The sequence below is a fragment of the Argopecten irradians genome, chromosome 1 (assembly GCF_041381155.1).
Source record: "Argopecten irradians isolate NY chromosome 1, Ai_NY, whole genome shotgun sequence".
Classification (NCBI taxonomy): Eukaryota; Metazoa; Mollusca; class Bivalvia; order Pectinida; family Pectinidae; genus Argopecten; species Argopecten irradians.
In genome coordinates, this window is record NC_091134.1 from 60834605 (window position 1) to 60861758 (window position 27154).

At 37.4% G+C, this 27154-nt stretch overlaps 2 protein-coding genes across 8 annotated transcripts; one reads left to right on the top strand and one right to left on the bottom strand.

Annotated features, from left to right (window-relative positions):
* The first annotated feature begins 13 nt into the window (after nt 1-13).
* LOC138336243 (proteasome assembly chaperone 1-like) lies at nt 14-16475 on the top strand. Of its 5 annotated transcripts, none has more exons than XM_069285678.1 (5): nt 14-161; nt 1937-2046; nt 3206-3417; nt 3674-3872; nt 15404-16475. In XM_069285678.1, coding segments are annotated over exons 1-5 (615 nt in total). In that variant the 5' UTR covers nt 14-69; the 3' UTR covers nt 15406-16475. The 5 variants fall into 5 exon arrangements, with proteins under 5 accessions (XP_069141779.1, XP_069141745.1, XP_069141755.1 ...); XM_069285644.1 differs by lacking the exon at nt 15404-16475 and adding an exon at nt 5926-6179; XM_069285654.1 differs by lacking the exon at nt 15404-16475 and adding an exon at nt 5070-5912.
* Nucleotides 16476-20583: 4108 nt separating this feature from the next.
* LOC138336271 (stomatin-like protein 1) lies at nt 20584-27029 on the bottom strand. Of its 3 annotated transcripts, none has more exons than XM_069285688.1 (10): nt 26904-27029; nt 26136-26394; nt 25626-25729; nt 25187-25253; nt 24884-24966; nt 23677-23880; nt 23265-23320; nt 22795-22919; nt 22263-22514; nt 20584-21898 (listed from the first exon to the last, which is right to left on the bottom strand). In XM_069285688.1, the coding sequence occupies exons 2-10, from the start codon at nt 26335-26337 to the stop codon at nt 21663-21665; spliced, it is 1329 nt and encodes a 442-aa protein (XP_069141789.1). In that variant the 5' UTR covers nt 26338-26394; nt 26904-27029; the 3' UTR covers nt 20584-21662. The 3 variants fall into 3 exon arrangements, with proteins under 3 accessions (XP_069141789.1, XP_069141809.1, XP_069141800.1); XM_069285708.1 differs by lacking the exon at nt 26904-27029 and adding an exon at nt 26705-26797; XM_069285699.1 differs by lacking the exon at nt 26904-27029 and adding an exon at nt 26579-26714.
* Between the last annotated feature and the right edge of the window lie 125 nt (nt 27030-27154).

Here is a 27154-nt window from a genome sequence, read left to right on the forward strand (position 1 = left end):
GGTTGATACAAATGCACATGGAGCACTTCAGAGTTTAAGCTTTTTATTGACATTGAAGAAAATTTAATCATGGCGACGTTCTTTGGAGAAATTTTGCCTGTCTCGTCTAGAGCAGTGGACGATGATGAAGACGAGGACGATGATTTGGAGCCTTTTGATTGGTAATCATTTAAAGAAATAACAGTTATTTAATCGTATCCCAATAAATGTATTTTCTAGTTCTTTCGTGTCAAAATATACAAATCTGCATGCCATAATTACACGTGTTTTGCTTTATCATCGTTTTAGAAATGGAATAGACTAGAGCTTTCTAATTTACTCATAGATGGATAAATTGAATAATTATGGATGAAAAATGGAGTAAAATTACCAAGATAAGTCAGGATGTCAGTGTAGACAGATTCTGGATCATACAGTTTTAATACTCCAACAATGTTAGAGGTATAGCACGACGAGACACTTTTGGAACATTACGTCGTGTCTAACCTCTAACTTCCGATAGGCCATTTACCCGATGCTGAGGGTAACATTTTCAAAGTTTGGATTGTGACAATATAAAACGTTTAAATCATATTTAAATCGTCATCAATGTCAAATACCTACCTCTTTTTCATAAATCAACAATTTTTTTGACAAAATCAGCCGTAAAATCCATCTAAAACAAATATTTACATCTCCTAACGTAAGCTTTCATGACCCAGACAAAACTTCATGATGAAAGCGATTCGCCTGGTAAATAGAAAAAACGAATTGCAAAGTCCCCAAAACGCTTGATCTGCCTTTACTTTTACTTGTATTCTGCCCGCTTGAATTCACGTTCCGTTTTTTGTAGTAACCAGCCGCCATATTTAAAACTAGGTCAAAATGTTACGGAAGGGATTCATCATATCTAATCCGCTAAAATACTATTTTATGAGGCCGTAAACTATGGTTTTCCTAGATAAATGGGATAATTAATACCTAAACTGTAAGTACACATCAGTGTTATCACTGTAAGAGCAAGAAATATTGATATTATTGCACTTTTCCTTCCGCCTTCATCTGACGTCGGAAGCTGCATCAAAGAAATAGGCCTTCGGAAATGAGAGTCGACAGTCAGCAAAATAACGTCCGATAAAAAAGCGGCTGACCAGTCGACTCTCATGTTATGGGAGTAACAGTTTTAAGTACCCCCGGTACTATATTTTATTAATTAATATGCCAGAACCTTACAATTTAATCAGTATGGAAAAAGTTTCTGATTTGTACAGGGTCCGGTTTAGACAAGTTACACTGTATTTATAAATTGGTCCATACGTGTTACTGTCATGATAATATATGTGGATGAAAAGAAATGAATAAATGATATGTTATTTTTAAAAGAAAACATCTAAAGATTTACTTTTCTGTGACATAAAGTGGCTTTTTATGTACCTGCATATATATATTATCATGTCAGTGAATAAATATTAAATGAATATGAAAATCAATAATGAACCAGTATAAGGTTAACTTGCACTGTTGTACATATATAAAAGATTGCACATAAAATGTTACATAATGCAAGGATTGAGATTGTTATGTTTTAGATTTTTTATTGAACTAAAATATTTGTGAGAACTCTTTGTTCAACAGAGATTACCAACATATACCGGTATATGATACTGCCAGCCGTTGTATGGACTAGCAGCTGGACAATGCATGCATGGTGATAGTGAAAACTTTAATACATCGCCAAAGAGGATATCACATAGTCACACATACACTTTTGACAATAATAAAGCCACCCACTTTAAATTTTGATCTTTTTTGGGATCATTTGAGTTCGCTGACAAATTGTTGGAAATAGATTTAATAAAGATTGATATTGCACATGGACACTTTGATATGCTGCTATGTTAATTAATGTAGAAGTATTTTTTTCAGTTTCATTTACAATCTGACTTAAATATTTTAGTGATCTATGGATGAGATGGTCAGAAAAGGCAAAAGCAGAAATGAAAGCAACTGAGGATGGAAAGCTGGAATGTCATACATTAATTATAGCCATAGGTCCAGCCCCTACAGGTAATTACTCCACACCTATACTGTATACTTGTCATACATTAATTATAGCCATAGGTCCAGCCCCTACATGTAATTACTCCATACCTATACTGTATACTTGTCATACAGTAATTATAGCCATAGGTCCAGCCCCTTCAGGTAATTACTCCATACCTATTCTGTATACTTTTAGTCATACATCAAATATAGCCATATAGGTCAAGCCCCTACTGGTTATATAATTATTACTCCATACTTATACTGTATACTTATCATATATTAATTATAGCCATAGGTCCAGCCCCTACATGTAATTACTCCATATCTGTACTGTATACTTGTCATACATTAATTATAGCCATAGGTCCAGCCCCTACAGGTAATTACTCCATACCTATACTGTATACTTGTCATACATTAATTATATATAGTCATAGGTCCAGCCCCTACAGGTAATTACTCCATATCTGTACTGTATACTTGTTATACATTAATTAAAGCCATAGGTCCAGCCCCTTCAGGTAATTATACTCCATACCTATACTGTATACTTTAATTAACAAGCCATAATTGTTTGCAAAAAATATATCATATTCATAGATAATGCACATATATAAATTGCCAGAAATCATAAGAGATAAGAGTTCCGCAAGTGAACAGTTTGGACTATTATCTAGGATACACTTTTATCTTGATGATTAAAAATTAAACAAACAAAAACCCATTGCATCCTTAGTAGTCTTGTCACTAGTGTATAGATTTATCAATACAATTTGGCTTGATAATGTTTGTCTCTCTATAGCCTGTCAGATTAAGTTTCGTAGTAAGGGGAGATAATCTATAAAGTGTTAAAACGTAAGGTCTTGAGGCCATGAGTCTAAATGGTGATATGTATTTAGCTTTACAGATTTGCAAAAAATGAATGAACTGGATCCAGTTTCATGATCAAGCCATAGATTATAATGTAATAAAACAGTGAAGTTACTGGTATATAAATTTGTCATTGCATAAAAGAATGATCACAAATCAAAGAACAAAAAGTCATCAAAGAAGATCTCACTGGCTAAAATGATATTGACTGGTGATTCAGAAACACATTAGCAGGATTAAAATGTGTATAATTGGTCTATGATTAAATACTTAGCAGATTTAAGAGTTTATTTGTCATTTAATCTTTCAGGATTTGCTAGAGCCTATATCTTGCACCAAGAGTTTGAGTTACTTGGTGGACTATTTGGTGGAATAAAAGAGCATGACTTCAACACATTTCAACAGACCTCGCCCACAGATAAAACATGTTACTTATACAGAAGTACACAGAACCGACATGTGATGGTGTGTCAGTGTAATGTCGACATCACTCCAGAACAGTCATATTCTTTTGCTACCAAGGTAGGGACTCAGACGTGATATATGGTAGATTTCTCTAAAAAGACTGCATGATAAAACATATATATATATCTGATGCAGTCTTTGAAAATAAAAAAAAATAGAAAACAAACAAATGCATTTCAGTTCTAAACTGCACCCTTATGATATTTTAATTGTCCAACTGTAGTGCAAACATACAGTGTCTTTATAATAACACCATAACTGTATCTGCTAACCAAAATAAAAACAGTACTGTCATTTTGAATGTGTCTTTCAGTTGTTTGCTGGGATATCTATGAAAATGAACTACATATCTATACTGTGTTCATGCCCCACCAGTGAATATAAGACTGATATACCTATACTGGATATGCAGCCACCATTTCTCAGGGCCTTGAAATCTGCCAAGTTTGCTGGAACACCACTTTGTCCATATGTTGAACAGCCAAATGTAATCGCTGGTTTACCAGCCCAGTGTAAGTAAATTTGTTGAAATTCAAGACCGATCTCTTCATCTGATAAAGACATTTGCACATGGATACATTTTAAAATGTGATTTTCTTAAATATTAGGGCATTGTACATATTTGACCCATGACCTACACCTTATAAGAAGCGTTTTCGAGAACTGGAAGATATCATTCCTAGGTCATGGGTTTATTTGAATAAAAGAGTGATAATGTGATGGGAATAACAATTTGACAAAATTGTCTTCTATTATCAAGCAATGGCTTACTTGTCAATTAATTTAACTGATGTACCTACATGTAATAAAGATTAAACTGTTTATCAACCTATTAGAAATCTAATGTGGATATGTTACTTGTATTCCTTAGAGAGATATTGTTTCACAATCTCTCCCAAGGTTCATTGCGGTCCTCACAATTTCTTCTCTGTAAACAGCCCAGCAAAGTTTCAAGATTATTGAAAAGTATATTTCGGACACATACTTTAAAATTCTTAAATACATATTGTAAGCTTGCTTTTGTATCTTTTTCCTGTAAACGACTGTCAGTTCTGATAAAATATAAAATTGATCATTCAATATCAAACCAAACAATAATGGATTCTTTTGTGGATATATACACTAGATTTACTTGTAAGTAAATAGTAAAGATTTGCATATGACGTCTGCCGTTTCAAAAACAATCACTTTGACGTCGTATATAAAAGGGGCACAATGTTTAAACCATCATCATGTCGTAATATTATGTGACCCTAGGTAAACAGATGGCCAGTTCGTGAGCAGTTGACAGAGGTGAAATTGTGGGGACCGCAATGCACCCTGAGAGAGATTAATTGTTTCATTGACCATTATCATTCTAGTGTTACATATTAATTATACAAACTGGTTCTGTTACAGTATTGAGTACCTGTCAGATCCACTGTTATAGAGCTGTTCTCTACTGCTGTATACATGTACTAACTGGTCCTGTACAGTATTGAGTACCTGACAGATCCATGGTTATAGAGCTGTTCTCTACTGCTGTATACACGTACTAACTGGTCCTGTTACAGTATTGAGTACCTGACAGATCCACGGTTATAGAGCTGTTCTCTACTGCTATATACATGTACTAACTGGTTCTGTTACAGTATTGAGTACCTGACAGATCCACGGTTATAGAGCTGTTCTCTACTGCTGTATACATGTACTAACTGGTCCTGTTACAGTATTGAGTACCTGTCAGATCCATGGTTATAGAGCTGTTCTCTACTGCTGTATACATGTACTAACTGGTCCTGTTACAATATTGAGTACCTGTCAGATCCACGGTTATAGAGCTGTTCTCTACTGCTGTATACATGTACTAACTGGTCCTGTTACAATATTGAGTACCTGTCAGATCCACGGTTATAGAGCTGTTCTCTACTGCTGTATACATGTACTAACTGGTTCTGTACAGTATTGAGTACCTGTCAGATCCATGGTTATAGAGCTGTTCTCTACTGCTGTACACATGTACTAACTGGTCCTGTTACAGTATTGAGTACCTGTCAGATCCACGGTTATAGAGCTGTTCTCTACTGCTATATACATGTACTTACTGGTCCTGTTACAGTATTGAGTACCTGTCAGATCAACGGTTATAGAGCTGTTCTCTACTGCTGTATACACGTACTAACTGGTCCTGTTACAATATTGAGTACCTGTCAGATCCATGGTTATAGAGCTGTTCTCTTCTGCTGTAAACATGTACTAACTGGTCCTGTTACAGTATTGAGTACCTGTCAGATCTATGGTTATAGAGCTGTTCTCTACTGCTGTATACACGTACTAACTGGTCCTGTTACAATATTGAGTACCTGTCAGATCCATGGTTATAGAGCTGTTCTCTTCTGCTGTAAACATGTACTAACTGGTCCTGTTACAGTATTGAGTACCTGTCAGATCTATGGTTATAGAGCTGTTCTCTACTGCTGTATACACGTACTAACTGGTCCTGTTACAATATTGAGTACCTGTCAGATCCATGGTTATCGAGCTGTTCTCTACTGCTGTATACATGTACTAACTGGTCCTGTACAGTATTGAGTACCTGTCAGATCCACGGTTATAGAGCTGTTCTCTACTGCTGTATACACGTACTAACTGGTCCTGTTACAGTATTGAGTACCTGTCAGATCCACGGTTATAGAGCTGTTCTCTACTGCTGTATACATGTACTAACTGGTCCTGTTACAATATTGAGTACCTGTCAGATCCACGGTTTTAGAGCTGTTCTCTACTGCTGTATACATGTACTAACTGGTCCTGTACAGTATTGAGTACCTGTCAGATCCATGGTATAGAGCTGTTCTCTACTCTGTATACATGTACTAACTGGTCCTGTTACAGTATTGAGTACCTGTCAGATCCATGGTATAGAGCTGTTCTCTACTGCTGTATACATGTACTAACTGGTCCTGTTACAGTATTGAGTACCTGTCAGATCCATGGTATAGAGCTGTTCTCTACTGCTGTATACATGTACTAACTGGTCCTGTTACAGTATTGAGTACCTGTCAGATCCATGGTATAGAGCTGTTCTCTACTGCTGTATACATGTACTAACTGGTCCTGTTACAGTATTGAGTACCTGTCAGATCCATGGTATAGAGCTGTTCTCTACTGCTGTATACATGTACTAACTGGTCCTGTTACAGTATTGAGTACCTGTCAGATCCACGGTTATAGAGCTGTTCTCTACTGCTGTATACATGTACTAACTGGTCTGTTACAGTATTGAGTACCTACAGATCCACGGTTATAGAGTTCTCTACTGCGTATACATGTACTAACTGGTCTGTTACAGTATTGAGTACCTGCAGATCCACGGTTATAGAGCTGTTCTCTACTGCTATATACATACTAACTGGTTCTGTTACAGTATTGAGTACCTGTCAGATCCACGGTTATAGAGCTGTTCTCTACTGCTGTATACATGTACTAACTGGTCCTGTTACAGTATTGAGTACCTGTCAGATCCACGGTTATAGAGCTGTTCTCTACTGCTGTATACATGTACTAACTGGTCCTGTTACAGTATTGAGTACCTGTCAGATCCATGGTTATAGAGCTGTTCTCTACTGCTGTATACATGTACTAACTGGTCCTGTTACAGTATTGAGTACCTGTCAGATCCATGGTTATAGAGCTGTTCTCTACTGCTGTATACATGTACTAACTGGTCCTGTTACAGTATTGAGTACCTGTCAGATCCATGGTTATAGAGCTGTTCTCTACTGCTGTATACATGTACTAACTGGTCCTGTTACAGTATTGAGTACCTGTCAGATCCATGGTTATAGAGCTGTTCTCTACTGCTGTATACATGTACTAACTGGTCCTGTTACAGTATTGAGTACCTGTCAGATCCATGGTTATAGAGCTGTTCTCTACTGCTGTATACATGTACTAACTGGTCCTGTTACAGTATTGAGTACCTGTCAGATCCACGGTTATAGAGCTGTTCTCTACTGCTGTATACATGTACTAACTGGTCCTGTTACAGTATTGAGTACCTGTCAGATCCACGGTTATAGAGCTGTTCTCTACTGCTGTATACATGTACTAATTGGATCTGTTACAGTATTGAGTACCTGTCAGATCCACGGTTATAGAGCTGTTCTCTACTGCTGTATACATGTACTAACTGGTCCTGTTACAGTATTGAGTACCTGTCAGATCCATGGTTATAGAGCTGTTCTCTACTGCTGTATACATGTACTAACTGGTCCTGTTACAGTATTGAGTACCTGTCAGATCCATGGTATAGAGCTGTTCTCTACTGCTGTATACATGTACTAACTGGTCCTGTTACAGTATTGAGTACCTGTCAGATCCATGGTATAGAGCTGTTCTCTACTGCTGTATACATGTACTAACTGGTCCTGTTACAGTATTGAGTACCTGTCAGATCCATGGTTATAGAGCTGTTCTCTACTGCTGTATACATGTACTAACTGGTCCTGTTACAGTATTGAGTACCTGTCAGATCCATGGTTATAGAGCTGTTCTCTACTGCTGTATACATGTACTAACTGGTCCTGTTACAGTATTGAGTACCTGTCAGATCCACGGTTATAGAGCTGTTCTCTACTGCTGTATACATGTACTAACTGGTCCTGTTACAGTATTGAGTACCTGTCAGATCCACGGTTATAGAGCTGTTCTCTACTGCTGTATACATGTACTAACTGGTCCTGTTACAGTATTGAGTACCTGTCAGATCCACGGTTATAGAGCTGTTCTCTACTGCTGTATACATGTACTAACTGGTCCTGTTACAGTATTGAGTACCTGTCAGATCCACGGTTATAGAGCTGTTCTCTACTGCTGTATACATGTACTAACTGGTCCTGTTACAGTATTGAGTACCTGTCAGATCCACGGTTATAGAGCTGTTCTCTACTGCTGTATACATGTACTAACTGGTCCTGTTACAGTATTGAGTACCTGTCAGATCCACGGTTATAGAGCTGTTCTCTACTGCTGTATACATGTACTAACTGGTCCTGTTACAGTATTGAGTACCTGTCAGATCCACGGTTATAGAGCTGTTCTCTACTGCTGTATACATGTACTAACTGGTCCTGTTACAGTATTGAGTACCTGTCAGATCCACGGTTATAGAGCTGTTCTCTACTGCTGTATACATGTACTACTGGTCTGTACAGTATTGAGTACCTGTCAGATCCACGGTATTGAGCTGTTCTCTACTGCTGTAACATGTACTAATCTGTACAGTATTGAGTACCTGTCAGAGAGTTATAGAGCTGTTCTCTACTGCTGTATACATGTACTAACTGGTCCTGTTACAGTATTGAGTACCTGTCAGATCCACGGTTATAGAGCTGTTCTCTACTGCTGTATACATGTACTAACTGGTCCTGTTACAGTATTGAGTACCTGTCAGATCCATGGTTATAGAGCTGTTCTCTACTGCTGTATACATGTACTAACTGGTCCTGTTACAGTATTGAGTACCTGTCAGATCCACGGTTATAGAGCTGTTCTCTACTGCTGTATACATGTACTAACTGGTCCTGTTACAGTATTGAGTACCTGTCAGATCCATGGTTATAGAGCTGTTCTCTACTGCTGTATACATGTACTACTGGTCCTGTTACAGTATTGAGTACCTGTCAGATCCATGGTTATAGAGCTGTTCTCTACTGCTGTATACATGTACTAACTGGTCCTGTTACAGTATTGAGTACCTGTCAGATCCACGGTTATAGAGCTGTTCTCTACTGCTGTATACATGTACTAACTGGTCCTGTTACAGTATTGAGTACCTGTCAGATCCACGGTTATAGAGCTGTTCTCTACTGCTGTATACATGTACTAACTGGTCTGTTACAGTATTGAGTACCTGTCAGATCCACGGTTATAGAGCTGTTCTCTACTGCTGTATACATGTACTAACTGGTTCTGTTACAGTATTGAGTACCTGTCAGATCCACGGTTATAGAGCTGTTCTCTACTGCGGTATACATGTACTAACTGGTCCTGTTACAGTATTGAGTACCTGACAGATCCACGGTTATAGAGCTGTTCTCTACTGCTGTATACATGTACTAACTGGTCCTGTTACAGTATTGAGTACCTGTCAGATCCACGGTTATAGAGCTGTTCTCTACTGCTGTATACATGTACTAACTGGTCCTGTTACAGTATTGAGTACCTGTCAGATCCATGGTTATAGAGCTGTTCTCTACTGCTGTATACATGTACTAACTGGTCCTGTTACAGTATTGAGTACCTGTCAGATCCATGGTTATAGAGCTGTTCTCTACTGCTGTATACATGTACTAACTGGTCCTGTTACAGTATTGAGTACCTGTCAGATCCACGGTTATAGAGCTGTTCTCTACTGCTGTATACATGTACTAACTGGTCCTGTTACAGTATTGAGTACCTGTCAGATCCATGGTATAGAGCTGTTCTCTACTGCTGTATACATGTACTAACTGGTCCTGTTACAGTATTGAGTACCTGTCAGATCCACGGTTATAGAGCTGTTCTCTACTGCTGTATACATGTACTAACTGGTCCTGTTACAGTATTGAGTACCTGTCAGATCCACGGTTATAGAGCTGTTCTCTACTGCTGTATACATGTACTAACTGGTCCTGTTACAGTATTGAGTACCTGTCAGATCCACGGTTATAGAGCTGTTCTCTACTGCTGTATACATGTACTAACTGGTCCTGTTACAGTATTGAGTACCTGTCAGATCCACGGTTATAGAGCTGTTCTCTACTGCTGTATACATGTACTAACTGGTCCTGTTACAGTATTGAGTACCTGTCAGATCCACGGTTATAGAGCTGTTCTCTACTGCTGTATACATGTACTAACTGGTCCTGTTACAGTATTGAGTACCTGTCAGATCCACGGTTATAGAGCTGTTCTCTACTGCTGTATACATGTACTAACTGGTCCTGTTACAGTATTGAGTACCTGTCAGATCCACGGTTTATAGAGCTGTTCTCTACTGCTGTATACATGTACTAACTGGTCCTGTTACAGTATTGAGTACCTGTCAGATCCACGGTTATAGAGCTGTTCTCTACTGCTGTATACATGTACTAACTGGTTCTGTTACAGTATTGAGTACCTGTCAGATCCACGGTTATAGAGCTGTTCTCTACTGCTGTATACATGTACTAACTGGTCCTGTTACAGTATTGAGTACCTGTCAGATCCATATAGAGCTGTTCTCTACCTGTCAGATCCTGTTACAGTATGTTATAGAGCTGTTCTCTACTGCTGTATACATGTACTAACTGGTCCTGTTACAGTATTGAGTACCTGTCAGATCCATGGTTATAGAGCTGTTCTCTACTGCTGTATACATGTACTAACTGGTCCTGTTACAGTATTGAGTACCTGTCAGATCCATGGTTATAGAGCTGTTCTCTACTGCTGTATACATGTACTAACTGGTCCTGTTACAGTATTGAGTACCTGTCAGATCCACGGTTATAGAGCTGTTCTCTACTGCTGTATACATGTACTTACTGGTTCTGTTACAGTATTGAGTACCTGTCAGATCCATGGTTATAGAGCTGTTCTCTACTGCTGTATACATGTACTAACTGGTCCTGTTACAGTATTGAGTACCTGTCAGATCCATGGTTATAGAGCTGTTCTCTACTGCTGTATACATGTACTAACTGGTCCTGTTACAGTATTGAGTACCTGTCAGATCCATGGTTATAGAGCTGTTCTCTACTGCTGTATACATGTACTAACTGGTCCTGTTACAGTATTGAGTACCTGTCAGATCCATGGTTATAGAGCTGTTCTCTACTGCTGTATACATGTACTAACTGGTCCTGTTACAGTATTGAGTACCTGTCAGATCCATGGTTATAGAGCTGTTCTCTACTGCTGTATACATGTACTAACTGGTCCTGTTACAGTATTGAGTACCTGTCAGATCCACGGTTATAGAGCTGTTCTCTACTGCTGTATACATGTACTAACTGGTCCTGTTACAGTATTGAGTACCTGTCAGATCCACGGTTATAGAGCTGTTCTCTACTGCTGGTATACATGTACCATATATCTGGTCTAGTGCCCTGTTACAGTATTGAGTACCTGTCCGATCCACGGTTATAGAGCTGTTCTCTACTGCTGTACACATGTACTAACTGGTCCTGTTACAGTATATTGAGTACCTGTCAGATCCACGGTTATAGAGCTGTTCTCTACTGCTGTATACATGTACTAACTGGTTCTGTTACAGTATTGAGTACCTGTCAGATCCACGGTTATAGAGCTGTTCTCTACTGCTGTATACATGTACTAACTGGTCCTGTTACAGTATTGAGTACCTGTCAGATCCACGGTTATAGAGCTGTTCTCTACTGCTGTATACATGTACTAACTGGTCCTGTTACAGTATTGAGTACCTGTCAGATCCATGGTTATAGAGCTGTTCTCTACTGCTGTATACATGTACTAACTGGTCCTGTTACAGTATTGAGTACCTGTCAGATCCACGGTTATAGAGCTGTTCTCTACTGCTGTATACATGTACTAACTGGTCCTGTTACAGTATTGAGTACCTGTCAGATCCACGGTTATAGAGCTGTTCTCTACTGCTGTATACATGTACTAACTGGTCCTGTTACAGTATTGAGTACCTGTCAGATCCACGGTTATAGAGCTGTTCTCTACTGCTGTATACATGTACTAACTGGTCCTGTTACAGTATTGAGTACCTGTCAGATCCACGGTTATAGAGCTGTTCTCTACTGCTGTATACATGTACTTACTGGTCTGTTACAGTATTGAGTACCTGTCAGATCCACGGTTATAGAGCTGTTCTCTACTGCTGTACTTACATGTACTAACTGGTCCTGTTACAGTATTGAGTACCTGTCAGATCCACGGTTATAGAGCTGTTCTCTACTGCTGTATACATGTACTAACTGGTCCTGTTACAGTATTGAGTACCTGTCAGATCCATGGTTATAGAGCTGTTCTCTACTGCTGTATACATGTACTAACTGGTCCTGTTACAGTATTGAGTACCTGTCAGATCCACGGTTATAGAGCTGTTCTCTACTGCTGTATACATGTACTAACTGGTCCTGTTACAGTATTGAGTACCTGTCAGATCCACGGTTATAGAGCTGTTCTCTACTACTGTAATACATGTACTAACTGGTCCTGTTACAGTATTGAGTACCTGTCAGATCCACGGTTATAGAGCTGTTCTCTACTGCTGTATACATGTACTAACTGGTCCTGTTACAGTATTGAGTACCTGTCAGATCCATGGTTATAGAGCTGTTCTCTACTGCTGTATACATGTACTAACTGGTCCTGTTACAGTATTGAGTACCTGTCAGATCCACGGTTATAGAGCTGTTCTCTACTGCTGTATACATGTACTAACTGGTCTGTTACAGTATTGAGTACCTGTCAGATCCATGGTTATAGAAGACTGTTCTCTACTGTATGCTCTACTCACGGTAATCAAAGATTCATTCAGGTATGTCTGATCTAGTGCCTGATTACTTTTCTGCCTTTGTACTCAACACCATTCAAAGTCATATCATTCAGGTATGTTGATCTCTTATCTCATTTTATTCATGTTAAATCTGATCTTATTTCATGTCAATCAGGTACGTGTACTGATCTCATCTCATGTCATTCAGGTATGTTGATCTTATCTCATGTCAATTCAGGTATGTCGATCTCATCTCATGTCATTCAGGTATGTTGATCTTATCTCATGTCAATCAAGTATGTTGTCTATTCATCTCATGTCATTCAGGTATGTTGATCTTATCTCATTTCATTCAGGTATGTTGATCTTATCTCATGTCATTCAGGTATGTTGATCTTATCTCATGTCATTCAAGTATGTTGATCTCATCTCATGTCATTCAGGTATGTTGATCTCATCTCATGTCAATCAGGTATGTTGATCTTATCTCATGTCATTCAGGTATGTTGATCTTATCTCATGTCATTCAGGTATGTTGATCTTATCTCATGTCAATCAGGTATGTTGATCTCATGTCATTCTTGATCTCATCTCATGTCATTCAGGTATGTTGATCTTATCTCATGTCAATCTCATGTCTTATCTCAGGTATGTATGTTGATCTTATCTCATAACATTCAGGTATGTTGATCTGATCATAACATTGATTTCATGATTTCATCAAGCATGTTGATCTTATCCCATCATCATCCAGGTATATGTTGATCTTATATCATAACATTCAGGTATGCTGATCTGATCTCAAATCATTCAGGTATGTTGATCTTATCTCATAACATTCAGGTATGTTGATCTGATCTCAAATCATTCAGGTATGTTGATCTTATCTCATAACATTCAGGTATGTTGATCTGATCTCAAATCATTCAGGTATGTTGATCTCATCTCATGTCATTCAAGTATGTTGATCTCATCTCAAATCATTCAGGTATGTTGATCTTATCTCATGTCATTCAGGTATGTTGATCTTATCTCATGTCATTCAGGTATGTTGATCTTATCTCATGTCATTCAGGTATGTTGATCTTATCTCATGTCATTCAGGTATGTTGATCTTATCTCATGTCATTCAGGTATGTTGATCTTATCTCATGTCATTCAGGTATGTTGATCTTATCTCATGTCATTCAGGTATGTTGATCTTATCTCATGTCATTCAGGTATGTTGATCTCATCTCATGTCATTCAGGTATGTTGATCTCATCTCATGTCATTCAGGTATGTTGATCTCATCTCATGTCATTCAGGTATGTTGATCTTATCTCATGTCATTCAGGTATGTTGATCTTATCTCATAACATTCAGGTATGTTGATCTCATCTCATGTCATTCAGGTATGTTGATCTTATCTCATGTCATTCAGGTATGTTGATCTTATCTCATGCCATTCAGGTATGTTGATCTGATCTCAAATCATTCAGGTATGTTGATCTCATCTCATGTCATTCAAGTATGTTGATCTTATCTCATGTCATTCAGGTATGTTGATCTTATCTCATGTCATTCAGGTATGTTGATCTTATCTCATGTCATTCAGGTATGTTGATCTCATCTCATGTCATTCAGGTATGTTGATCTCATCTCATGTCATTCAGGTACAGGTATGTTGATCTTATCTCATGTCATTCAGGTACTCTCAATTTTGCTAGCCAAGGATAATCAGTCTGATGCTCTACCTGCAACCCTTAGTGGATGTTGTGTCAAAATTGAACTTCCCCCATTTCAAATTCTGATTGGGTTTATCCAGGTTCATGCAACCAAGTTTTTATTTGTCAACAAAACTGAACCATAGTGACCTACATTTGTAAATTGAAGCATACCATGACTGTCAACAACAGCTCCTAGCAGAGTCATATTTACAATTTAGTCAATTTATAAATATTTTAGACCAGCTAAATGAAGTACATGGTTACATTGCTCTTCAAACAGATTGGGAAAGTATATCTTATTAATATGTGCGTGGTTTCTATTTCTCAAAGGTAATCAAATTATGCAAAGATAAACTGTGATCTCCTGACTAAATTGAACACTGAAGCATGAAACACAAAAACCGGTGTCCAAACTGACAAACTAGTGCCTCATGAGCATGTTTATCTTTGGTATTTTAAATCTGCTGCAACAACATGTGCATCCCAAAGGGCACTGCCATTTTTCAATCCATACAACAAAGATACAAGCTTTTTCATTGGTTGCTTAATATATAAATGGAAGGGGGGCAACTGCGATGATCCAGCAGGTGGTGCAGTGTGGAAACTTTACTTTTAACATGACATCTGCCAAGGGTTCAGTATCATACACTACTGTACCCTTGGCTGGCAAAGTTGAGGTAATGTATGTTGATCATATCTGCTATCAGCATTAATAAGGTATGCAACAAAAATGACAAGTACATTTGAATTTTCTCAATTGGAAAGTCATAGCTTCATTACATTTAGTAAGTGTGTTATGTTATATGCCAATTGTCTCAAGTCTAATTACCATTATTTTATCTTACAGAAAAATCCACATGCTGAAGAAGAATTAAAGAAGATAGTGGCCCTTCATACAAGTCATAACACTTTGTATCTTTGAATGGATCTTGCCCTGCAGTCAATAACTTACCTATGGACATTTATAATTACACATGTGACCAAAGGACACTGCTATATAAGGAATATAACATTTGAATTGAACACCTGTCTGATCTGTAAATTGACAATCCAGACCTCCTAATGGATGTATACTAAACATACTAATAGCCTTAGTTATGTTATTACTTCATCAGAATGGGATGTCTATATGACCGGCCCTTCTATATGACCGGCCCTTCTATATGACCGGGCTAAATGCCAGTGATCATGTAACACAAATGACTAGTGCATTATCTATTTACGGTACATGTATATAATGTGGCTGTCCAGGATATGGTTATATTAGCTACCCAATCTGGTTTTCTTGTATGTGTCTGAAATTTTCAAGAATTTAAATGTTATGTAATTGTACAGTATAATGTACATGAATCTGAAAATGACCATTTTATATATATATGATTCTTATCTTTATAGAACTCCATATACCATAAGGTAGTCATCTGTCATATTAAAGGTCCACTACCTTTCCGAAACGGCTTTTAATTTTTAAAATGGGAATGTAAAACAAGATCGATAATTTTGTAGAGTCCTAAAAATTATTAACTTACCGTTAATACTACATTTATCATCACCTTCTGAACGATTTGATTAAAATAAATAAAATGTTTATTTTCATAACGCGGGTCGTATTATGTTTCCCGCCGTTGTCCTAAATACCGCGCGGTAGTTGATTATCACTGCGTCAGACGGCAAAACAGCGAGTTGACTCTCCACTGTTTTCATATATTACGCAGGCAATCTTGCATAGGTTTGGTGTCGTAACCTTATTTTAGATCATCGGTATGCATTTTCTGGTGTTATTAATGTTTTTTAAGAAACCTTTATATTTTGCTCCGGAAAGGTAATGGGCCTTTAAGAACGATGGTTACTGACTGCCACGAAAATTTGGCACTTTTTCAAATACCATGAAGATTTGTTGTTTTATATAACACTTACATTTTTAGTCATCTGACCCAAATAAATTATTTTTTTATAAGTTGTGTCTTGTGACATTTGTATTCAAGGTACATCATTTGAAGTACCTGTTCTATTTGTCTGTTATCATTGATCTTTGACTTACACTTGTCTACATTGAAGTTAAAGAGGGCCCTATCAATGTTGTTGTCTATCAAGCCTGTCTTGTGCTAATAAGTGATTCCTTCTTGATATAAGTTTGGGTTTTATACGTTTAACGTCCTATTAACAGCCAGGGTCCTGTAAGGATGTGCCAAGCTTGAGTATCTGAAGAAAAACCACCGACAAGCAGTCAGTAATTGACAACTGCCCCACATGGTATTCAAACTCGCAACCCAGAGGTGGAGAACTTGTGGTAATATGTTGAGACATCTTAACCACTTAGCCACAACGGCCCCATCCATATATATAGCCTGAAGTTAAGTATTGAACAAAGTTCAATTGTCAGAACAATCTTAGATGGCAGTCAAAATCAATGTTCTCACTTGCTTTTGAAATACACAACTACATGTATAGTGTATGTTTTTAGCCCACCATCATCAGATGGTGGGCTATTCAAATCGCCTTTCGTCATTGGTCCTTCGTCCATCCTTCCATCCGTCTGTTAACAATTCTTGTTACCACTATTTTTCAGAAAGTACTAAAGGGATCTTTTTTAAATTTCATATGTAGGTTGCCCTAAAGCCCTAGGTGTGCATATTGCATTTTTGGACCGATCAGTCAACAAGATGGCCACCAGGTTGCCATCTTGGATTTTGACAATTGAAGTTTGTAACCGCTATTTCTCAGAAAATTATGAAGGGATCTGTCTCTAATTTCGTATGCATTTTCCCCTAGGTCCCTAGTTGTGCTTATTGCATTTTGGTACCGATCGGTGAGCAAGATGGCCGACAGGACGCCATCTTGGTTTTTAGCTTACCTGGCCCGAAGGGCCGGTGAGCTTATGTCATGGCGCGGCGTCTCCGTCGTCCGTCCGTCCGTCCGCCGTCCGTCCGTCCGTCCGTCCGTCCGTCAACATTTCCTTTAAATCGCTACTAGTCATAGAGTTCTGCATGGATTGTAACCAAATTTGGCCACAATCATCCTTGGGGGAGGGCGAACAGAACTTGTATAAATTTTGGCTCTGACACCCCTAGGGCAGGAGGGCGGGGCCCAATAGGGGAAATAGAAGTAAATCCTATAAATCGCTACTTGTCCTAGAGTTCTGCATGGATTGTAACCAAATTTGGCCACAAACATCTCTTGGGGGAGGGGCGAACAGAACTTGTATAAATTTTGGCTCTGACCCCCCTGGGGCAGGAGGGGCGGGGCCCAATAGGGGAAATAGAGGTAAATCCTTTAAACCGCTACTAGTCATAGAGTTCTGCATGGATTGTAACCAAATTTGGCCACAAAGATCAATTTTGGAAGGGGAACAGAACTTGTATAAATTTTGGCTCTGACCCCTTGGGGGCAAGAGGGGCGGGGCCCAATAGGGGAAATAGAGGTAAATCCTTTATATCGCTACTAGTCATAGAGTTCTTCATGGATTATAACCAAATTTGGCCACAAACATCCTTGGGGGAGGGCGAACAGAACTTGTATAAATTTTGGCTCTGACCCCCTGGGGGCAGGAGGGGCGGGGCCAAATAGGGGAAATAGAGAGGTAAATCCTTTAATCGCTACTAGTCCTAGAGTTCTGCATGGATTGTAACAAAAATTAGCCACAAACATCCTTGGGGGAAGGGGAACAGAACTTGTATAAATTTTGGCTCTGATCCCCCAGGGGCAGGAGGGGCGGGGCCCAATAGGGGAAATAGAGGTAAATCCTTTAAATCGCTACTAGTCATAGAGTTCTACATGGATTGTAACCAAATTTGGCCACAAACATCCTTGGGGGAAGGGGAACAGAACTTATATAAATTTTGGCTCTGGCCCCCCAGGGGCTGGAGGGGTGGGGCCCAATAGGGAAATAGAGATAAATTCTATAAATCGCTACTTGTCCTAGAGTTTTGCATGGATTGTAACCAAATTTTTGGCCACAAACATCCTTGGGGGAAGGGGAACAGAACTTATATAAATTTTGGCTCTGACCCCCTGGGGGCAGGAGGGGCGGGGCCCAATAGGGGAAATAGAGGTAAATCCTATAAATCACTACTTGTCCTAGAGTTTTACTTGGATTGTGACCAAATTTGGCCATAAACATCCTTGGGGGAAGGGGAACAGAACTTGTATAAATTTTGGCTCTGACCCCCTGGGGGCAGAGGGGTGGGGCCCAATAGGGGATTTAGAGGTTAATATTAAAAATTCCTTCAGAAAAGAAACAATGAACCTGTATTCAGAACATTACTTGGCATTACAAACCAGGTGAGCGATACAGGCCCTCTGGGCCTCTTGTTTGACAATTGAAGTTTGTTTACCGCTATTTCTCATAAAGTAGTGAAGGGATATGTCTCAAATTTCATGTGCAGGTTCCCCTAGAGGTCTTGTTGTGCATACAGCATTTTTGGACTGATCAGTGAACAAGATGGCCGACAGGTCGCCATCAAGGATTTTTATAGTTGAAATTTGTTACCACTATTTCTCAGAAAGTACTGAAATAATCTGTCTCAAATTTCATGTGCAGGTTCCCCTAGGTCCCTAGTTGTGCATATTGCATTTTCAGACCATTCGTTGGAAAAGATGGCTAACAGGCCGCCATCTTGGATTTTGATTATTGAAGTTTGTTAGTGCTATTTCTCTGAAAGTACTGAAACGATCTGTCTCAAATTTCATATTTAAGTTCCCCTATGACCTTAGTTGTGCATATTGCATTTTGGGACCAATTGATGAACAAGATGGCCAACAGGTAGCCATCTTGGATTTTGATAATTGAAGTTTGTTACTGTGATATATCTCAGTAGGTAATGAAAAGATCTTTCTCAAATTTTATATGAAGTTTGTAGTAAAAGTTTGAAAAGCAGAGAAAAGATCCATCTTTCTATTGTCAGACGTAGATCATTCTTTTGTGGGCGCCAAGATCCCTCTGGGATCTCTTGTTGAGAAAGATCCTTTCAACTTTTTGTCAAGGAAAGCTGTGAAAAATTCAATTGTCAATATGAATTAAAGGGAATAGTGTGCCAGCTGGAAGTTAATAGAACGTTATACAAATCAAAACTTAAACCAACTCACCAAAAATTAATGTCTAAGCTGCAAGTTAAAAGAATGTCATACAAATCAAAGCTAAAACCAACATGCCAAAAAATGATGTCGTAGCTGGAAATTAATAGAACATTATACAAATCAAAACTAAAACCAACTCGCCAAAAAATAATGTTGCAGCTGCAAGTTAATTGAACGTTAAACCATTTCCAACCAAAACTAAAACCAGCTGGAAGCAGATTCAGTCCATTGATTATCTACACAATGGATTAAAAACAACAGAGTTTTGAATATATTTAATAAATTGTATATATTTATTTACTAAATAATCATTTAAAAGATGCAAATACACTATTGGATTTCACTGTGAAAGATGGTGTTAATGAAAATAGCTGTAAAAACAAAACATCTTTGTAACAAATAAACAAATAAATCTTAATAAATTAAAACATAAAATTAGTATACTAAATAAGGTCTCTAAATAATCACACACGTATTTATTTGATCTCATACTGAAAATCAAGTTATACAGCTACTAACATTGTCATACTACCTAAAACATAGTGGATATCTAGGACTTACTAAAATGGATATCCTCCAATACCTACATTTAGAGTATTACTAGTATCTGTGACAATTAACGCCATCATTTATGCAGGTTTCATATTAAATATACGACATATAACTAGACATTACTAGGCCAATCAAAGTGTAGATTCTAGAGTGTTAAACCAAGCCTACAGAATCAGTAGCTGATTCTCGTGTACAGACTGGTCACCAAAGGGTACACAGTAATTATAGTAATCTACAGATCAAAAACTTGACTCTAGTGTCCCATTGTTCTGTGCTATATAATTCATTCCTCATAAAACTCTAATATAAACAAACAATATGTTACATGATTGTCTTGGCAGCTGGAAACATTTAACATCCTCCAATCCAGACTTTTTATAGCAACAAAGCTGTAGATGGTTTTTGGCCTAGTTAATGCGTTTTTTCCATTAATGCTTAAAAAGAATCTTGTGTTTGTGTCTAAGAACAAGGTATATAGCCACTCACTCATCTCTGATCATATACCTACCAATAGGCCTCCTGTCAACAGGTAATTTTTAGATCTTGCCTCCATTTCATATGATTTTGTAATACACTAGGTACCATGCAAACCCTATAGTTATAATATCAGGACCAGAAAACGTTTCAGAAGTAACATTTGACAGTCTATAGATAAAAAAATTAGGTGAAATACTTACAACGAATTCGTAGTTATAACATACTTGTAGTAATTTTTGTCACCGTTAGTGTAACCATGATATGTCTGCATTATCTGTATAACAAACGTTGCTCATAACGAAGTGATTTTGTTGGTCCCCAGAGGTTTGTTTTAACCATGTTTTACTGTTATTGTTTTTGCTATGACATATTCCAGCCAAATTCCAGGGATGGATATCATGACAGTGATAGTAACCCCAGGGATATTGAGGATGATACTATGTGTGTCTTACAATGTAATGCTGTTGTCATACAACCAATTCTTACAATCCAAACAATCTTCAGTCATAACCACATCTATGTAATATCTTAAACAGGAAACTACTTATCTATATACCCAGTTATCAGAGGATTTCTTGCTAGAGCTATTGGTGCTTTCATTTTAAACACATAAAATATATATGTATCATTTCAATAATTATATTGAAACTACTTTAATGATTGTTTTAAATAAAGTTGGCTGTATTATTCAGTTTTATTTGAATGGAATTCATGAAATCCATTCACTAAATGTACTATGTCATGTTTTACAGCAGAAACAAAATTTCTTGGAAATGCTCTTCTTAGTATACAGTTTTACCAGTTTGTTTCGATAAAACAACACATATGTAAACTATATAACTTCATTACTGGAATACAAATACCTAGTATTGTGAAATGGTTACAAAATTTTACTCAAAAACTATTTCCGTCCTTTGAGATCAAACAATATTATATAAATTACAGAAAAATGTAAGAATGGTTTTCTTCTTGATTCTGTGCTATATAAGGCATGGTGTTAGTTATACAATTTGAATTCCATTTTGGCCGCCTTTCATCTTTTTGACAACTTTTTTAATGATGTCCTCTAACTGAAGAGCAGCTGATAAGTCCCCGGACACTTTTAAGCGTCCACTCATATAGGCCTGCATGGGCTTAAACTTGTCCATAAACATTCTCTGCATATCAGTCACAGAAAGAGACAAAACAACATCAGCTTCACCACCAGGGGGCAATCCCTCACCAGCATGACCACTTCCTGCAAAATTCAAGAACAAAATCACTTGACCCTTATGATCGCAAAGATGTGTCAATAACTTTCATCTGAATAAACTCCAAGTTACCACCTCATGAAAAGAAAAGTAGCAACAATAAAATAATATTTTTTGTGTGTTTATCTTATGGTAATCCACATGATTAAGCTTGGTTTAATTTTGAGGAGGTGACGGCAGGTACTTCACAAAAAAATAATAAGTCTGCCACACAAAATGCAATCTGAAGGAAAGTGTCATGACCATAATAACGGAATTGATGTGGTGAGATAAAAATCGCATATGGGAACATTGAATTGATATCAGTGATTTTTCCCAAAGATTGAGTTAATTTTCAAATTATATCCATACCATTTTTCAGATCAAGGTAAAAAGTTCCACCATCATTTCCTCTGAGATTAAACTGATACACAGATCGCACACTCTTCACCATTGCCTCAGTGAGGACACCATTCGTCTGTATGATAATATCACGAGGTGTCGGAACTTCTCCTGATAATAAATCGTCACTCCCCACAGCTCCATCCTCAGAGATAACCGTGACAACATCTTGTTGTGACACGTCTACGGTCTGACCTTCAGCTCCATGACTCTGAGTGGCGGCTGGGATATATAATGATGATTATAATATATTTGTTATTTCTATATGGCAATAAACTAGCTCTAAGGAGTTCCAAGCAAGTTAATGATCATGTCTTTGAACTACAACAGTAACCAGTGTATTGAATCGAAAAATAGATTGTCATTTCAGATTAAATTAGCTACTGGTAGTCACTTCATATGACTAGTGATTTGAACAATTTCCTTTATAATTTATCATTAAAGTTTGAAATGCTATACAAAGTCAAATTTCTTATCTCAAAATACAATGTACAGAAAGTACCTGCTGCCTCCATAAATACTGAGGTAAGCTGCTGGAATGTCTGAGGGAGGCCCGGGGGCATCATAAAGTTGGGTGCTCCTCCCTTTGGGGCTCCTTCTGGGGCCTTCAATAACTTGATGGGTGGTCTAATAAACATCATAATATTCAACTTTTAGTGTTCTCTCTAAAAGAGATGGATCTTATAAAAATAATGTACATCATTAAAGTCAGTGGAGAATTGGAACACCAATATTCCATAGTGTTACTTCTAGTGATATGAAGGTACAATTATGCCGCTCTAAAAATATTTCCCCCTCAGATTTCAATGATCTTATTTAATCTGTAGTTTCAATCAAGTGAGGGAAGTAAACAAAATCTGCTAAATAAGAGCACTTTATCTTTGTTACCTGATTCCGGCCTCGTTAATTATCACACACGTACAGAAGATTATTGAATTAATGGATAACTGACTGTATAGATACTGTACTTACAACTGTATGCGAGTGATCTCCAGTCCCCAGTTGTTAGCTGTTCTGTTACTATCCTCCTATAATGATTGGGAAGATTTGTGTATTCTACAGAACTATTGTATTTAATAAGAATGTAATTACATACTGCTCAGCTACCTAATATCATAAATCTTGATGATTAAATAATCATTTTCTTTTGATTCTTTCATTCATGTTCCAAGGACTTGACTTGAACAGCCTTGTGAATAACCATTTTCACATTCATGCGTGTTTATAAAAACGAAACATTAAAATTCAAACAATAAGAAAAAAAAGTCTAGTCACACCTGTACTCCCTATTTCTATATAAAAAACATGGGCGTTAATAGATCATCAAACCAGCTAGTATACTAAATATTGTATTCTTATCAACTTGCATATTATAGAGACGTACCTCTATACTAGAAATAATCCACTGTTTCTGTTTTTCTATGATGTTCATTTCCTTGGAGAGGAGCTGATTGGTAAGAGAAGCCTGGACCAGTCCTCTCAGACACTGATTAGGGTTCTCTATACATGTGATGGACTTTGTCACGTCCTTGATCCTATACTGGACATCAGCTCCTACCTCAATGATAGCTCGGTCAGCAGTGATCAACTACAAGGCAAAAACCTAAAACATTACTTTCAATCCTAATTAAGATTATAGGTAGCTAATTTTTTCAAACAAAACAAAACCAACAATACTTCAAATCACAAGGCATTAGTGACAAACAAGAGATCCCAGAGGAATCTTGGCGCCCACCAAAGAATGATCTACGTCTGACAATAGAAAGAGGAATCATTTCTCTGCTTTTCAAACTTTTACTACATATTACTACATATGAAATTTGAGAAAGATCTTTTCATTACTTTCTGAGATATATAACACTTAACAAACTTCAATTATCAAAATCCAAGATGGCTACCTGTTGGCCATCTTGTTGACCGATCAGTCCCAAAATGCAATATGCAGGTTCCAGGAGTTCTACATATGAAATATGAGAAAGATCCCTTCAGCCCTTTCCAAGAAAAAATTTGAGACAGATCGCTTCAGTACTTTCTGAGAAATAGCAGTAACAAACTTCAATTATCAAAATTCAAAATGGTGGCCTGTCAGCCATCTTGTTGACTGATCGGTCCCAAAAAGTAACATGCACAACTAGGGCCCTAGGGGAACCTACATGTGAAATTTGAGAGATCCATTCAGTACTTTCTGAGAAATAGCGGTAACAAACTTTAACTATCAAAATCCAAGATGGCGGCCTGGCAGCCATCTTGATGACTGATCGGTCCAAAAATGCAATATGCACAACTAGGGCCCTAGGGAAACCTACATATGAAATTTGAGAAAGATCCCTTCAGCCCTTTCCAAGAAATAGCGGTAACAAGAAATGTTAACGGACGGATGGACGACGGACCACGGATGAAAAGCGATTTGAATAGCACACCATCTGATGATGGTGGGCTAAAAACCAAATTTTATCTCCCCGCTCACATACAACTGAAAACAGTTGTTATTTTATGTGCATTCATTCTATTCAAACTTAAGTTATCTCCCTTCCTCAATGAGTATACCCCCCCAATGACTAACAACACTACACAATCAGCCTTTATAGTACCTGTTGAGGAGGGACGTTGAAAGCCTTCAGACCGATGTCTACCTTCCTCACTCTGTCAATTAAGGGCAGGACAAATGCCATACCTAAAGAGAGAGTAATTTATAGGTAAATATGTATAAGTTGCATAACTGTATCGTAAATGGTATATTGAACTCATGATCAATAAATGGTCATGAACTTAACAAAAGCTGCCATTAAAAGAAACATATAACCACTATTGATCTATTTATCATCAATTTAGAATTCACTGATAGATGGAAATGGAAACAGCTACAGTATGACAGCAAAAATGTAGATGCGTACCTGGTCCTTTTACTCCTTGGAGACGTCCAAGTCTAAACACCACCAGTCGTTCAAACTCCGATATTTTCTACAAAATGATTCATGAAACACACTTTAATTCAAATTTTGTTTACCTGTACCTGGTTTAATATACTGATACTTAGAAAAAACAAAAGAGCTGAATGATGTGGGCTAGTTTTAAGGTGCCTATTATTATGTGTAACATCCAGAGGTAAATTGTGATACACTACAGCTCGGTGAACTGGATACATTTTTGTCCTGACCTACATAGCCATAGAGGATATAGAGAACTCATACAGTACTGCGGACATTTATCGTGGGGTATGCTGTAACTTTGAAAGATTATCATATATACTGGCCTACATAGATGTGGATGAACTGGAATATCATACAGTCCTGGTACTCACTCAGTAGGGGATACCGAACGTATTATTATTACCTTAAAAGAGAACCATCCTGATATCGGAAAGGTGATGACCAAAAGGAAGAAGCCAAGACCAATCATGAAGTAATGACAAATGTTTGACAACATTGACCGTTTCTCTGTCAAGAAAAGACAATTAAAAGAGTTTTAAAAAGTTGAGTTTATCAGCAGTAAATTATTTTTTTTATTTGATAAATATTTTACAATCAATCAATATATATCATTGTGTATTTCAAGGTATTACCTCCCTTTAAAAAAATACCTTCATTCTAAAAAAGTCAACCAGCTAAATTAAATATCAAGTCCAAAAAGTCCTCATTGCATCAAAACCAAAAACTATAGTGGCAAAAAGTTTGAAAAATTCCTTAAGCCCTCTCTAAACCTCATTACTTACCTATCTTTTACACTTTCAGTGGTATATAATCATGTGGGACTTTGGAAATGTATAAAATTGACCCTATAATTTATGGAAATTAACTGATCACTTGTGATGCCTTGACAGATTATTTGGTTATGAATTCTCACCAACATGTATCCTGGCATCCTCGCCTCTAGGAGCACCTCCATCATATGTGTAATGTGAGCGGTACTTTTTCTCCATGTTGCCTCCGTAGGTGTAGTAAGAATCGTATTTAGTGGAATTCTCACTGATACCATAGGAGAAAGGAGAGCTGTAATCCAGACTAACGCTGTCCTCTGTGGGCAAGCGGGAGTACTTAGCCGCCATGGATACGAAGTTAATAGGACATCTTGTCACACTTGAATAATTTGTTTATTTTGGTGTCTGTAAATTGAAATCAATAATATCTATCATTTATGATAGTTTTATATGAATTGAACTTAAATTAAAAATCTTGAAATGAGAATGATGAATTTATTATTTCACACAAATGACATGTCATTCATTGACATCCAGAGCAATATTCAAGGTGAGAATAGATACAACCATGACAGTAAAAACTGCTCACATTCCTTGTGAAAACAAATTGCCGCTGACAGCAAGCTCAAGTTATCGTCAACTTGTACATTGCTTCAACACAACAGGTTGTTTCCAATATGTACAAGGTATGTACAATATATTGTCAACTTCTTACAAAAACATTTTGAATGTACAACAGCAGATGTAGATTCAGCGGTAGGCCTGGGTCACTCAACAGAACAGCCTAACATGTATTTCACAATCATCATGGCATCAATGATGAAATGTAAAGCGATATCGACCTGCTTGCTAAAATAAACTTAAATGGCATTTTCTATTTAATTATCTTCGATGCTAATAAACTAAACACTTACTTATAAAATGCACCACATCACCAAAACGATTTCCTTGAGTTAATCTAACAATAATTAGGATTCAGTTGCCGACAACATCGTGACCGGAACATAAACAAATAAAAGTTGACTAAATTCCGGAAGTCGAAAACGGAAACGGGAATGGAATTGCGGATATGAAATTATTCTAGAAATAAATTTAGTCAGTTTACAACATATTTGATGCGATACATTTAAGACTTTCAATTTAATTATCTTATAACTGTAAAGTA

What these genes read in the sequence shown, in the direction of transcription:
- LOC138336243 (XM_069285644.1), top strand. Translation starts at nt 70, where the DNA reads ATGGCGACGTTCTTTGGAGAAATTTTGCCTGTCTCGTCTAGAGCAGTG. An exon ending in CATAGGTCCAGCCCCTACAG is followed by an intron (nt 2,047 to 3,205) that starts GTAATTACTCCA and finishes TTAATCTTTCAG; the next exon opens with GATTTGCTAGAGCCTATATC. An exon ending in CGCTGGTTTACCAGCCCAGT is followed by an intron (nt 3,873 to 5,925) that starts GTAAGTAAATTT and finishes GGTCCTGTACAG; the next exon opens with TATTGAGTACCTGTCAGATC.
- LOC138336271 (XM_069285688.1), bottom strand. Translation starts at nt 26,337, where the DNA reads ATGGCGGCTAAGTACTCCCGCTTGCCCACAGAGGACAGCGTTAGTCTG. An exon ending in GGATGCCAGGATACATGTTG is followed by an intron (nt 25,730 to 26,135) that starts GTGAGAATTCAT and finishes TTTTCTTGACAG; the next exon opens with AGAAACGGTCAATGTTGTCA. An exon ending in GGATTATTTCTAGTATAGAG is followed by an intron (nt 23,321 to 23,676) that starts GTACGTCTCTAT and finishes CAATCATTATAG; the next exon opens with GAGGATAGTAACAGAACAGC.